The following is a 15718-nucleotide window of genomic DNA, read 5'->3' as shown; positions in this document are numbered from 1 at the left end:
TGACCTGTCTGCCTTGAACAAGTCACCAGGAGCATCCAGGAACTCCCCCAAGATGGGCAGGATTCCTTTAAATCATGAGCCAAAAAGATATTTCCTTCCAGCGGGGTGTGGTGGTGCATGCTTTTAATCCCAGCACTCTTGGAGGCAGAAGCAGTTGCGTCAATGTGAGTTAGAGGCCAGCCTGGTCTACAAAGAGATTCCAGGACAGCAAGTAATACACAGTGAAACCCTGTCTCAAAACAAACAAAAAACCCAAAACAACAAAAAAGATTTTCTAGAATTCTTTAGTAAGATTTTGGGGTTTAGGAACAGGGGAATAAGGGGAATAGGGAATAAGAAAAGAAACAAGGTTGGAATGACGTCACAGGCGGTTTAATAAGAATGTTCCCTGGCATGGTTCTGAGTTGCTAAAACAGTTTATAGAGCAAAAACACTGTTTCAGTACAAATAGGATACTACTGCTTTGGCAAATCCTGGTCCTCCTGGGCCAGGTCTCTCAATTCTGGGGGTTGCTGACGACAGCTGTGGTGCTGTAGGAGAAGGGGCTGAGCAGGGCTGCGATGGTGTAGTGCCGGCGGCCAGAATCATTGGCTGTGAAAACCACCTAGAAGAAAGAAGAGACAGGTAGTTCTAACAGAGCCCAGGCGTAAGCGCCATAGTCAAAGCGTTCGCTGGAAGTTCAATGCTAAATCGATAATCTTTGTGTTCTTGTCTGATTTTTTTTTTTTTTCTGGAGCAGGGGTTGAGGGGAAGAATAATTAGAACAAACCAAAATATGCTGCCTAGATATGTCTTTGAAGCTATGCGCAGGTCCTAGAGAATTTCAGGAGGTCTCTCTTTACAAGTTTGCATCTGCAGCCTGGGTGCCCCTGGTCCAGACCAAGCTGAGTCACAGAGAGCTTGGAGGCTATTGTCCACTTTCTTGGGTTCAGAGAAAGGAGTGAGGAGAAGGAAAACACTGGCACCACAACAAAAGACCTGTGGGGAATGGTGGTTGTCAGTCACACCACAAACTTCCAGACCTAGAATGTTGGTTAGGGCTGTTCTCCTTCTGCAGATTGCGCGCTGGTGCCCGCCTGAATTTCTTTCTTTCTTTCTTTCTTTCTTTTTTTTTTTTTTTCGGTTTTTTCGAGACAGAGTTTCTCTGTGTAGCCTTGGCCATCCTGGACTCACTTTGTAGACCAGGCTGGCCTCGAACTCACAGCGATCTGCCTGCCTCTGCCTCCCGAGTGCTGGGAATAAAGGCGTGCGCCACCACGCCCGGCTTGCCCGCCTGAATTTCTACAGCGGCAGCCCCACCAGGAAGAAAGAAGGCTTCTGTGGCCAAGACCTGGGACTTCCCCCACTGCCTCTTCATGTTTTCTAATGTGAGAAGACAGACGTGTGTTGCTAGGTAAGTAACAATGCTGCGATGTTGGGGAAGACTCACAAGATAGATGTAGTTGGCAGAAATGTGAGTCTCGGAGCTTATGCAAGGCTCTGGAGAAAATGTGGAAGCTGCAATTAACTAGCCCAGGTGTAGGGGTGGGAGGGGGGTGAGGGAGTTTGAGGCAAATCCAGAAGAGATGCTAAGCAGAGAAGATGTATGCAATTGCACTCATTTTGTGTACAGGTTTTGGATAGAGCTTTGAACACACTTTGAATAAGTATTTTTTATTTCCAAATATAGGACAAAAATAACGCTTGGGTGACAGAGTAAAAGAAATTAACACAAAAATAACATCCAGATAAATGCAAGGGAGAGTTATCTTAGACTCTCTGCATTATTACTATTATTATTATTATTATTATTATTATTATTATTATTATTATTATTACTACTACTACTACTACTACTAGTGCTATGGTTCAAATCTAGTGACTGTGAAGCACGTCCTCCAGCACTGAGTGTCAAGCCTAGCCTAGGCTGGCCCCTAACTCATGATTTAGCCTTTCAGCATTAGATTACAGGTGTGTGCCGCCACACCCACCCCTCAAAGTTTTTTCCCTCTGTCACATTGTCAAGCAGTCTCATTTCTTTCTTCCTCAAAAGTGAAAGATGGATATTACATGATTTTTGTAAACATCCACCAAACAACAGAGCTCAGTCATTTAAATTCTTGCCTTGCTAGCATGGAGACATGGATTCTATGCCAGAATCCATGAAAAAATGTGGGGTATGGTAGAGAATGCCTGTAATCCCAGAGCTGGGAAGGTGGCCTGGGGCTCACTGGCTTGTCTGTCTAGCCTAATGATGAGCTTCTGGCTAATGAGAGACCCTGTCTCAAAGTGCATGTTTATTGGGGTTGGAGGTTGGGCAGTGGGTGTGGTGGACAGTGTCCTCGAGAAGGATATTTAAGGTGTCCTGTAGCTTCCACATGCACACACATGTGTGTGCCCTCACACACACATGTGCACAGGGCTATGCACATACACACATTACAAAAACCACAAAGCAAGGAGACCTCTTAGTTCCAAAGAACATTTCCTAATTTTCCTTGGTATGTGTGATAAGATGGTCTGGAACTCTGGCTGGGAGGAAGTGGCCAGCTCTAAAAGACTGCAGCTCTTTAGGAGCGGTTGACAGGAAGAGGAGAAAGTGCAAAGGACCATGGCAGCCAGAACGGGGTGTCTGCCCGCTCCGGAGAAGGAAGGACTCGCACCTCGCTTCTCACAGTCTCTGGCTCCAGCATGCCAAGTGAATCCCTCCCTTTCTATTCTGAGGGTATGGGTGCAAACTTTTACTTCTGAATCACAGCGTTTAGCAGCATGCTCAAGACAGAGGGTCTTTATTTCTGAAATGTTCGTTGAATGATGGGCTGGGAATGTGGTTCAGTTAGGGTGTTTTCCTGTCATGTCTGGGTTTCAGAGCTCCAGCATGGAGCAAAACAGCTGGGGTTGTTCAGGCCCTTTATCCTAGCACTGGGAAGGCAGAGACTAGCAGTTCAAGGCTATCCTCAGCTATGCAGCTAGTTTGAGACCAGGCTGGCCTACAAGAGATCCTGTCTCAAAAAAGTCAGAACAAGCTGGGCATGGTGGCACACACTTGTAATCCCAGCATTCGGAGACAGAGGCAGGCAGATCTCTGTGAGTTCAAAGCCAGCCTGGTCAACAAAGCAAATCCAAGACAGTAAAAGCTACACAAAGAAACCCTGTCTTGAAGAAAAACAAAGACAAAAACAAAATAAAAACAAAAATCCAAAGCAAAATAAAAATGTTTGTGGATTGAGTTCTAAGAGAGTATCAGACAGGCATTCTAGCAGGAGTAAAATGTTATGGGTGAATCTTTAGAGGTACTCCCAGCAGGCTGAGACCAGGAGCAGATAAGGAGACAGGTCAATTAACCCAGTGGACAGAGCAGCTGCCCTGTGCTGGTGCCCAGCCAACCCCTGTACACATCCCATTCCACTAATGTGTTGTGCCCGGTGAGGAGTACAGTACCATCTTGGTACCTGGCAGACTTTTGATAACTTTGAGCCCCAAGAGTCTAACAGGCCCCTCTGGCTTGTTTGGTAACATAGTCCACTGAAAGAGCTGCTCCACATCACCTGAAAGTTCCACCCATGGCTGAAGCTACAGGGAGCAGTGTTTGTGCTTTGCTGGTTAAAATTTGTCAGCTTGACACAAACTAGAGTGAGCTGAGAAGAGCGATCTGTCATTGGGGCATCTCCTCCACCTGATGGGCCTGTAGGCAGGTCTGTGGAGCTTTTTTTTTTTTTAAATGATTAGCATAGGAAGGCCCAGCCTACTGTGGGCGGTGCTATCCCCTGGGCACTTAAAGGTAGGCTGTACAGGAAAGGTAGCTAGTCAAGCCTGCAAGCAGCATTCCTCTGGTCCCTGGTTCAGTTTCTACTTCCAGGTTCCCAGCTGACTTCCCTCCGTGAGGGACTGACTGTAAGCTGTAAGATGAAAGGAGCCCTTCTGTCCCTCAGTCATGGTGCTTATTATAGCAACAGACAGCAAGCTAGGTCACATGCCGAGCTATTTTCTATGAAATTCGTTATCTCCAGTTCTGACCAGCAGGCCTGGATTCTATTTCCACGACAGCCACCTGTGTGAAGTGACTGAGGAGTAAAGACCAAGAGGAGCCAGAGAGACAACATGAAGCAAAGGCTAGTGACGTGGCTTTGGTTGGGCGAGGGTTTTGATCTGGCTCAATTTCTTACAGAGAAATTGGCTGAGGCATGGAAGGCACAGCAACCAGCAGAGAGGCCAGCTCCAGCCTGAGCCGTGTGGCCTGTTCCTGCTCCTTCACTTGCTCACATGGGCTAGCCTTGTGACCCTTGATGAGGTACTTAACTTCCCTCAGCTTCTGCATTGGTAAAGTGGGTGCAAGACAAGGCTAGACCACCAGAGGTTGGACCATAAGGATGAAACCCTTGTTCCATGTGCTGTGTACTTGATGATTTAGATAGCGAGATGTTATTGATTTCTGAAGGTATTGTCATTGTGTGCATTGTCAAGAATCATTCACCCAAACCTCTGGAGACACTAGATGTGTTTTGAAATAAAGAAGATGTCAGAATTTAGAGAAATAGCCTAGAAAATCCTCACTTTGGTTATGAGATGCCCTCAGTGGTATCCAGAGGCTGCCTCAAAAGCAAACATGAGAAATGAGTATTCATATAAATGCAATTAGTTGACCATACATAGTAAGTAAGAATAAACAGGTTCGGGCCCCGTTGCTGAATGCCCTTTCCAACAAACTCAGAAGGTTTGCTTCTCGAGCACCGTGGATTCTGGCAGTAAAACAGAAAGGATCTCCGCTTTCTCTCTCACGCTCGTGGTACATCAAGAGCAAAGTGCATTTCCTGAGACTGAAAAAAAAACAACAAACAAACAAAAAACCCAAACAACTCGGTGTGTCCACTCACCTCTGCATATTCATGGAACGGAGAAATGCCAAGGGCCTTCCAGTACGATTTGGTGTCCAGTTCTACTCTGTAAACCCCTTCTACGAACTTGTCGTTTGTGGTGAGCCCGTGCAGCTCTCCAGATTCCGCAGTTTTCCTGGAAGGCACCAAAGCCCAGGGGATGTTAGGTGAAAAGAAGGGATCAGTGGCATGGCAAAGGATGCAACACACAAATGTGCATGTGTGTGTGTGTGTACATGTATGTATCTATTTTTCTATCAACTGAATCAAGGGGGAGGAAGTTCTTGTGCTTGTGATAAAATGGCAAGAAAGTCATAGAAACTTTACATACAGCTCTGTTGTTGAGCTTTGTCTTATGAGAATTAAATATAGCGAAATGTTTACCTCAACAGTCTTAGTCCAGGCATGCAGGCCCACCTGTTATCCTTGTACTCTGCGGGGTAGAGACAGGAGGGTTGCTGCATGTTTGAGGGCAAGTTGTTTTTCATAGTGAGTTCTGGACCAGATGGGACTAGGTTGTTGAGAGACTGTCTCAAAAATTTAATTACTTAAACTTTTTAAAAGAAATAAAGAATAGCTTTAAGGCCTATGAGTGTTGCTTAGAGATAGAGTTCTTTCCTAACATTTGTGTACTCCTGGATTCAATCTCTCATACACACACACACACACACACACACACACACACAGAGTTATACACAGTTATACACAGACACACAGACATATACAGACACACAGACACACACACACATAGTATTGCACTCAGGGTTAATGACTTGATGAAAGTACTTGACAGTAGCTGAAAGTGTCACAAACTGCTCTACCTCTGTGTCCCCCATGACAGCAGATTGACAGTCCAGTGTCCCATGGCACAAGGGTAACTTCTGGAGGTAGTGTCATTTATCACAGCAGAAAACCTTTGAGCTTAGGTCAATATATAAGCACATAAAAACTTGTAAATGACTTTTCCCTTTTATAATTTTAACCTGTTTGCTAATTCTTTGCCATCAAGAAATATCAAGTGACTTCCATATCCACGTGTGCATATTTGCAAGATCTGAGCTCAAAGCTGGATGTCTTCAACCATTCTACACCTCATTTTTTGAGACAGAGTCCCTCACTGAACATGAACCTACACGAATGGGTGTATTCAGTGAGGCTGGTAGCCAATGAACTTCAAGGTCCCCCTGTTTCTAAGCTCCTACCCCTACGCTGGTTTTATAAGTGTTCACTACCATGCTGGGCTTCTTACGCAGAGTCTGAGGATCCACATTCATGTCCCTAATCAACTGAGCAGTCCCTGGGGATCATATTGTTATCACCTTCAAGTAGGCTGTGATGTAAAGGGTTGCAAACTCTACAGAGCAGAGGAATCACTGACTCTCCTTTCTCCTCGCTTTAGCCCTACACTGAGCTCTGGTTTCTGGTCATGCTCAGCTAAGCAAACCAAGAAGGTTCTTTCTTTCTTTCTTTCTTTCTTTCTTTCTTTCTTTCTTTCTTTCTTTCTTTCTTTCTTTCTTCCTTTCCTTCTTGTTTGTTTTTTGTTTGTTTTTGAGACAGGGTTTCTCTGTACAGCCTTGGCTGTCCTGGAACTCACTCCTGTAGACGAGGCTGGCCTCGAACTCAGAGATCTGCCTGCCTCCCTGGGTGCTGGGATTAAAAGCGTGTGCTACCACGCCTGGCTAGAAGGTGCTTTCTTAAGAAAGGTCTCTGTTCATACCTTTAACTTTCTAACAGATTCTTTAATTTCCTTTTACTCCACATGTATGAATGTTTTCCCTGCATGTGCATCTGTGCACCACACACAGTGAACAGAAGAGGAAGTTGCATCTCCAGACACTGGAGTGTCAGATGACTGGGAGCTACCGTTTTGGTGCTGGAGGGCAAACCCATGCCTCCTGCAAAAAGCACTAAGTGCTCTTAGCCTCTGAGCCATCTCTTTCAGCCCTGTTGCTGGCTGGTAAGCGGTGTGTGCCTGTCTCTAACAAGCAGAAGGGTGAATGCAAAGCTAGAACTAATCTGTGCTCTGAAAGCTTACCCAGAAGCAAATGGCTCCCAGGTTGCCTCAGCAGTCTTCTTGAACACTTGCACGGCCACATCGACAGCCGGGCTGCCTCGGACAGCGTCCAGGACTTTGACCATCAGAGGACAGTTGGATTCTCCAGCGCCCTGGGTGTAGAGAAGACAAGAGAGACGTCAGCGAGATGGATCAGATTAAAAGGGCTTCTCCTTTCTGGTGTTAGAGTCTGGAACAAAATCAAAAGTACATGCTGATCCCATTGCGATAGTGTAAGTGTTGACAATTAATGAGCTTCTTTATTCAGTATGACACAGACAGCATTGTTTCCAAAGCAAGAACAGTTCCTGCCCCCCCATACACTGCAGTGCGCCCAGGGATATGTATAAGGAAACTTCAAAGGGAAAATCGGCCCTCTGAGAGCCACTGTTTTGTTCACCTCGCCATCTGAACGGAACCACTGAAAGGTGCGTGGCGCAGAAAGAGAATGGGCTTTTCCTTGAGATCATTTTAGTCAGCGGTTGCTATAGTAATTCCCTCTAGTTGTAAAATAACACCCACACACTCCCTGACCCATTTAGTTGTCCTGATGAACTCTTCTAGAGGACTTCCTCAGATACTGGATAGAGCATTGGCCAAAAGAGAAAAGCAGAAAAGAGCAGCAATACATTTTGATTAGCTAAAGAACTAAAATATAATCTTTTTAAAAAATATGTTTTATTAATTTATTCATATTACACCTCAATTGTCTAAAATATAATCTTACACAATTGATATACTAAGTGTAAAGCCTCCTAGACATATTAAATGTATTTCATGAGAATTCAATATTAACATCCCCAGTGATGGTGTCTTTTTTATTTTTCTACAGCTGGCAGTCAAAAACAGGGCTTTCTACACACTAGATATACGCTGGACCACTAAGCTACACATCCCTTATATTTTTATTTTCTATGTTTATTTCATATGTTTATTATCTAAGGACATCAGGGTACTGAGCATTACAGATTCAATGCACCAAAGCAACCGGAGGAAGAGCCAGAGGTCTAAGCCCAGTTCGCCTCTTTGGAGCTTAACGGCGGACAGACTTTGGTACCCTTCCTTGTCCTAACAACACCAGCTAGTCCCTAAAGCTGGAGGGAGCCGCTTCTCCTTTATCTAATGTACACCGGCCACATCTGGAAAAGCTTTCATGGGATCACTCACCGCAGGGCCAGCCTCAGACACAAATACCAGTCCAGCAAGGCAAAGGAGGAACAGACGAAGGGACGCCATCCTGCTAGGAGCCAGTGGACCTCTGTGATGGCTGCTTCAGGTGGAGGGGCTTTTATCCCCCCTCCTCCCAAGGCAGGCTGCTGATCCCTGCCAATCTGACTGGAAACCTGCTGATTCTGATTATTGACTTAGTCAACAAAAGGAGAATAAGTAACCTACACAAATATGAACCTTGTCTGGAGAGATTACAGCATCGGAACACCCGCTCTGCAAAATAGTCTTAACGGGTCATTTGACCAGCCAGGTCCACACAACAAAGCCATCTAAACCAAACAAGAGCAACCTGCCCATGCTGGCTGAGTGGAGGAGAGTATTGGAGATTTTCCCCTTATCAATTGTTTTTTTTTTTTTTTTTTTTTTTTTGCATCTTTTCCAGTTTCTATGCATTTTTATCTTTGATTTCAGATGACAGATAAACATTGTAATGATTTGTTCGGTGCTGACTGACATCTGACTATTTCGCATGTTTGGTATAAGTGTATTTAAATATAGTGCGTTCGAAGATACTGCTGCGGTAGGGTATGAGCCATCAAGGACGTTCCCTTGGTGGTTAAAAACAAAACAAAACAAAACAAAACAAATCTACTGAGGTCAAAGTAAGCCATCTGGAAGCTTTGGTTTTTGAGTCCGTGTGCATGTGTGCTGCCATTTCTCCTTTCCTAGGTAAGGTTCTTCCCGACCTCAGGAATAAGGGTGTATTTCAGATCGCTGTTCGTGAGACTGCGATAAGTGTGCCTGGAGGCTCCTCACCAGGAATGCAGGTACGAGGACACTGCTGGTCCTTCTCAGAACTGAAATTTCTGCAAGAAAGTAGGCTGTGAGAAGGAGATGCTGTGTGTGACGGTACTTTCCTCACTGACTAACCCCTGTAGAAATTATAGAGACTGGACAATTCATTGAGGAGGCACTGACTCTTAGAGGGTGTGTGTGTGTGTGTCTATGTGTGTGTGTGCACGTGGGCGTGCAAATTGAGGCAGGCTTTTTATCTTACAGGGATGATACATAAGAGATACACAGAAAATGTGTAGTTTGGGTGTATGTCAAGCATAAGGCTAGCTTGAAGCACCTAGCGTTGGGGAGACATTCCCAGGGCTGATAGAACCAAATCAGGAGAGGGTCATCAAGAAAGCATGAAGGGTAGCAGCTTCCAGGGAGGCATGGGAGGGACAGGAAGGAATCCCAGAATATGGAAATGTGCAGAAGTCTTTGGGGAGGAGGCAACTGTAGAAAACTAACAGTGAGTAGATAAAGTGAGAGCAGGGCTACTCACAGCCCCGCAGTTAAGTATGATGGGGTTGGAGCTCCGGCTCTCTTTGTCTCTCTTTCTCTCTGTCTCTGTGTCTCTGTCTCTGTGTCTCTGTCTCTCTCTCTTACACACACACACACACACACACCATCCTAGATCTGCTGCTCAATGCCCTGCTGGCTTCTGGTAATAATTTCATATCTCAAATATCAGCCCACACATCTCTAAATCAGAAACACCCGCATTTCTCGTTGAAGGGGCTTTTATAGGAACTTTAAATATGACAAGATTTAAATGCATTTTATAAACTGGAAAACACAATTTAGTATGATTCCATTCAAAGTCTGTGCCTAAAGAGAAAAAGGCTTTCTCTGGAATCTCTCGTGCCTTGTCACCCATGATTAACACCATTATTTTCCTTTGCTCAGAATGTGATGGGAAAAGCCCTTCTCGGTACAAGAATCCTAAACACTTGAAGGGGCTTTCACTACCCAGTAAAATCTCCCACCAATGTCTATTAGATCCACACGCTGTTGAAAGCAAGAGTTGCCTATCCAGGGTCTTGTAGGCTGACCAAACTGAGCTGCAACCTGACCACAGGCACCATCGTTTCTCTAGAGTTTTGAAATATTTGCAAAAATTACAAATTGAACCAGTTGCATTAAAACCTGGACGCTGGGGCTCATCTTGAGAAATCAGAAGATGGGAGCAGTTGGCTAACATTACCAGGAAAGCAATCTGTGGGTCCCATGTAGGGCTACCTCAGTTTCTGGAGTTCCCTACAACTCTGGGGCCAGGTGACATTGTACAGGGACTGCCATTCAGGGTTTTTGTTTTTTGTTTGTTGGTTTTTGTTTTTTAATGCAGATCCTATATTCTTGATCATGATAAAGCCCAGCCTCTTAATAAGTTTGTTGTGATTGCTGGTCTTCTGACAGCATATTTTCTTTTGTAAAATAAACACACCCACCTCTTTGAGATATTCCTCTTTAGACATAGGACCTGGAATCCTCTCTATCCAGGACTTTGTCCTCTGGCTCCCTCCCACTGGTCAATGTTTCTCTTCAAATGTGATGCACTGAACCAGACACACACTCCAGATAACTGAACCAAACACACACTCTGGATAACTGAACTGGACACACCCTGAATAAGATCACACCGACCCGGAGGACATGGTGATGAGGTTTTAGTCTCCCTTGACAAGTGTGCTCTGAGACAGTGTGGTACCTGAGTGCATTCATAACTGTTGTCACTGTGATACCACCCCCATGTCAAACACAACTATAGAGCATTCACTATAATGAGCTATGCTCTTTATCAATTTTATTTATTTATTTATTGTTTGTTTGTTTGTTTGATATTTAGGCATGGGATCTTATTATGTAGCTTTGGCTGGCCTGGAGCTCACTACACAGACCAGGTTGGCCTTGAACTCACAGAGATCTCCTGATTCTGCCATTTATAAATTTAATGTAAATATAGGGTCCCAATTCTGGCCGCTCACCTCATCCTACTGATACTTGATAATTGATTCTATTAACTAATGAATGAGAACACCCTCAGATGCTTTGGTTTGCTTGGTTTTTGGACCAACATTGGCCTAGATACTTTTTTTTTTTTTTTAACTTTAATGTGAAAGAGACCATGGTGTGAAGAAAAAGTGAGGTGTTTTGATGCTCAGTTAAGTATGATGGAAAAAACTTCCCATAAGCCTTACAGAGACGGCTTATTAGAGCCTGTTTGAACAGAGGCTGCATGATCAACAGGTCTAAGTCAAAGGTCAGGCAGTATTTTATGTGCTGGAGAAGGACAGAAGGAAACCCCAACATTCTTTGTCTAAGACACACTTGTGGGACAAAGGGCAGTTGTGCCCCTGGAGAAGCCCAGTGCTCTTTGCCTGAAAGTCACTTTGTGAATGGGTCCCATGGATAAACTCACTTTTCCAAAGAAAGGAGGATGCACCTTCTCGGGTTTAGTTGAATTTATAAAAACTCTTCTCAGATGATGGTTACAGGGATCCATCAAGAGGGATCAATTCATGTCCAAGTTTACCCTTTTCCTTTGCTGTTCTGGGGTAGCACTCACAGTGACTAAGAGCTACAACTAGAGGGTTGGGAGTGGTGGCGCATGCCTGTAATCCCATCACTCAGGGAGGCAGAGGCAGGCAGACTGTGGTGAGTTCGAGGATAGGCATGGCTACACAGAGGAACCCTGTCTTGAAAACCAAAAAAAGAAAAAAAATAAATAAAAATAATTAAAAAAAAATCCACACCTAGAGAACATAAGGACCATTATTGGTGTAGTGTTTAAGTTGGAAGGCGATGTCTTTCTTTGCCTTTGACTGTTTTTCTTCATTCTGGCTGTGGTGCTATAGCCTACATATTTACCTAAGGTGAAAGAGACTGATGTGGTGTCAGCAACCCTCTTTCTACTACCAAACGTGTGGTAGTTAATGTACAACTCTGGCTGGCTCTGGATTTGAGATTCTTCTGCCTTTTCCCTTAGAATGTACAGACTCGTTTAGCACATCTCTTTGTCTCCTAAACAGTTTCTTCATTTGCTCCCTGAAGGTCCACAACAGACACCTAGCCAGCAGCCTGCAGACCCTGGAATGTGGCTAATACTATTGCAATAAGCTGATTAGCAAGAGGGGAGTTGGAGGTCCATGTGCTTGCCCTGCACCTCATGGTGAGAAAATTAGAAGGAAAGAAACAATAGTGTATGAGTCTCTGGATCTTTGCAGGTCAAAGAATTCAATTTTGTTAGCTTACCTTGAGGTGGGCAAGTCCTGGAGGCTTGACTAATGCTAAGAAAATCATGAAGTCTCATTTTAAACCCGTAATGCTGATTTAATTAACAGTCAGATGGTCTTCTGATGATCAAGGATTGGAGCAACAGGGCTTTGCATGTTTTGTGAGAATGATTTCTACGTGGGAGAGCCTGGCTCAGGCTGCTTACTTTATTGTCAAATCTACTTTTTTATTTTATTTCTTTTTAACTAGACATGCTTGGACCTGTCTTGACTAGTGTGCCTTTCCTCCTAGGAGTTGAGTACATAAGGAATAGGCCCTTTTCTTCTCCTCTTCCTTCTTCTGTCTTCTAAGGATCTAACTGAAGACTAACATTATCCAGGACATGGTCATTCCATCACCTTTTAGGTTTTGGTTCATGATAGTTTCAGTCAACTGTAGCGGCCATCCTAGCTGGGAGCAACAATTGAGAATGCCCTTATGTAAGAATGTCCCCTAGGTCGTATCATGCATGCTGCCATATAGTGTAACAGGGGACAACATCATGAAGAGCACTGACCTCAGCTTCCTTGCTGGCTGGAACCTACTCTGTCTCTCTCAGGTTGGTTCTAATTGGTCTGCTGTCTACAGGGCAGATGATTGACAGCTAAGACATCATGCCTTGCTCTAGTCTGGCTTACATTGCTTGCCCTGTTCACAAAAATTTTAATGACTTTAGCATATACAGACATCAGATGTGGTGAGAGTTTTGCCTTCTAGAATCCTCCAAAGATTATTCTCCTATTTTATGTGGACAGAGGGAAGGTTCGAGGCCTTTTGGTCAAATAGATGGGTTTTATCTGGTTTCTCTTTGTTGTTCCTTGCAGTTTTCAGGCAGCTAGTGAGGCCTAACAGGCTTGTGATCACTTGGCACTTAGACTTGTCCATGAAGGGTTAGCAGGAGCCTGGTGTAGCCCCATGGAGAGGTGGTAGGGACCAGATGTCTTTCCAATCTAAACATGCCATTGTCCATCGCATAACTTAGCCTGGTTTCCAAGGAGACTTCGGTGGGCTTCGATCAGCAGTGCCAGCTAGAATTAAAGATTTGATTGATCTTTCATCTTGTAGTCTCATCTTCCTTAGAATTAGCTGCATTGGTCTGTGGTCACAAGCCATCATCAAGGATTCAGGTTTTGATTCAGGCGACTGATACTCTCTTCTGACGTGGGAGGTATGGCTGATAAAGAGACATTGTAAGCTCAACTAACTAAAAAGAAGTGCTTTTGGCCATAAGTCAATGTGCAGTCTTCAGGCAGCCCATAATTTAACTCTTAAACTGGAAGCAATTGGTGAATGGGCAAACTCGTGACTTTGAGTTCATGAAGGAACATGACTTTGCTTTTACTATCAAAGACAGCAGTCTCTAAGTGTGTAAAAATAAATTGTGCTTATAATTTTTTTTTCTTAATCAAGAGGAGAATTGTGTGGGTCTCCAGGTGATGAAGGGGGGAGGGGGAGTTTGTAATTAATGGCATAGTTCCTGTAGTGCATGGAGTGGAGGAAAACTCAAAATCTAGGATTCGGAACTGAGCATAGACTCTGACAAAAGCAGCAGGGTTTGCTTGTTTTTTCCCCACTTTTTTTGTTAGTTTGGATATGTGTTATTGCTTATATGGAGGCCAGAGGTCAATCTCAGGTGTTGCTCCTCAGGCTCGATCCATTTTGGGTTTGTTGCTGTTGCTTTTTGGTTATTTTTGTGTTTTTTGTTTTTGTTTTTTTAAAGACAGAATCACTGGGGACCTGGACCTCATCAATTAGGTTGAATTGGCTGGCTACTGAGCCCTGGAGGTCCCCTGTGTTCTCTTCTCTGGTTCTCAAATTACAAGTGCTTCCCACCATGCCAAAGCTCTTTACCTGAGTACCGGGTATCGAACTCAGGTCCTTGGGCTTGCACGGCAAGCACTTAACCAACTGTGCTATTTCCCTGGTGCCAACGATGTCTTTTTTTTTTTTTTTTTTAAGAGGGCTAAAGAGAGATTTAGAGAAGGGGGAGGCAGTGGAGTAGTAATAACAAGCAGAAGGGAAAAGCCAGAGTGATTCTAGAGGCTGGAGCCTGATGGCCTCTAGACACACGAGGTTTCTGGATCCTGTGCTTCTTCAAGTTCATACATACATAGGAGCAATTATGTACTCTGGGGCATGTGGAAAATCCTGCTTACTTCGAGGCAATGAGGACAAGAAACACCACCATCCCAGAACCATTGCGTCAATTAGTTTTGTGCTCAGGACCTTCTCTGGAACAATAAAAATTGGTGGAAAGACTTCCCACCAATATGGCAGGGAGTAAGTCCATTGGTCATGCTGATCTGTGTGGTTGGGGGATTCCTAGGGAACACTACCATCTTGAAGTTCTCATGTGTGCTTCAGGGTTTGTGAACTTGCGAGTTCATCCCTCGGGTTTCTGATGAAACTGGTTCTGAGCTTGCCTAGTGGACCTTGGACATTGCTCAACCTACGCGAGTTAGCAAATTCACTCAGGCAACATTTGCTAGACAGTGGGTGAGCCTGGCTGCCTGAGGAGGCACTGCCTTCAGCCATCCTCACTCTTGTAAGGTCAACAGTAGTAATCTGGGCTGGTGGTGAGCCTTTGACTAAAAAAGGGAAGGAAGATGCCAACAGCAATGTTGGGCAAGGGCCAAAGGGACAAGGCAGCAAGCAAGGAAGAAAACTGGAGGAGTCAGTTTAATTGCTCAACTTAGGACCTGACTGAAACCATGAAACAGCCACCTTGAGGCTGTTTATTAAAAGCAGTAGCAATTACACACACACACACACACACACACACACACACATACACACACATATAGTTTTGTTTTTTGAGAAAAAGTTTCTCTGTGTAGTTCTGGATGTCCTGGTCTTGCTTTGTAGACCAGGTTGGCCTCAGATTCACAGAGATCTGCCTGCCTCTGCCTCTCAAGTGCTGGGATTAAAGGCGTGCACTACCACACCCAGCAGATATTTAATTTTTAAAATTAAATTTATTTTTATTATTTTGTGCTTATGGATATTTTTGCCTGCGTCTATGTTAGTGCACATCATGTATGCTTCATGCCCTCACAGCCCAGAGGAAGATGTCAGATCCCCTGGAACTGGAGTTTCAGATGGTTGGGAGCTGCCATGTGGGTGCTGGGATCAAGCTCACATCCTCTGGAGGAGCATCTTGTGCTCTCGGCCACTGAGCCATCTTCTAACCCCAGCGATGCAAGTGGAAGTGAGTGTGGTGCAAATTTAACTTTAGTTAGATGTCTCTGCAATGATCTCACACTTCCCTGAAAAAAAGGCCTTGAGTGTCCTGAAAGAGGTAGCTTTGGACAAATGGGCATGGAAAATGCAATTTTTCAGTTGGTCCGGTTCATCGGTTGGACACGGAGAAGCACGTCGGATGTTTCCATCTGGTTGGACACTAATGCTCACAGAGGGAACTAATGGGATCCATCTGCCAGCCAGGCATGCCCCTCCCTTCATCTCTGATTTCTGGCCCTTCCACAGCTGTGCTCATTAGCGCGCACATCATCCCTCTCCATGTTCCTTCGAAAGA

At 44.5% G+C, this 15718-nt stretch overlaps 1 protein-coding gene across 1 annotated transcript; it reads right to left on the bottom strand.

Annotated features, from left to right (window-relative positions):
• Positions 1-350: 350 nt before the first annotated feature.
• Positions 351-8237, bottom strand: Ttr (transthyretin). The gene is made up of 4 exons (XM_051163428.1): positions 8074-8237; positions 6889-7019; positions 4854-4989; positions 351-604 (listed from the first exon to the last, which is right to left on the bottom strand). The coding sequence occupies exons 1-4, from the start codon at positions 8140-8142 to the stop codon at positions 497-499; spliced, it is 444 nt and encodes a 147-aa protein (XP_051019385.1). The 5' UTR covers positions 8143-8237; the 3' UTR covers positions 351-496.
• Positions 8238-15718: the final 7481 nt, after the last annotated feature.

Source organism: Acomys russatus, chromosome 20, assembly GCF_903995435.1.
Source record: "Acomys russatus chromosome 20, mAcoRus1.1, whole genome shotgun sequence".
NCBI lineage: Eukaryota > Metazoa > Chordata > Mammalia > Rodentia > Muridae > Acomys > Acomys russatus.
Note: the sequence above shows the minus strand (reverse complement) of the source record. Positions and strands in the feature narration are given on the sequence as shown.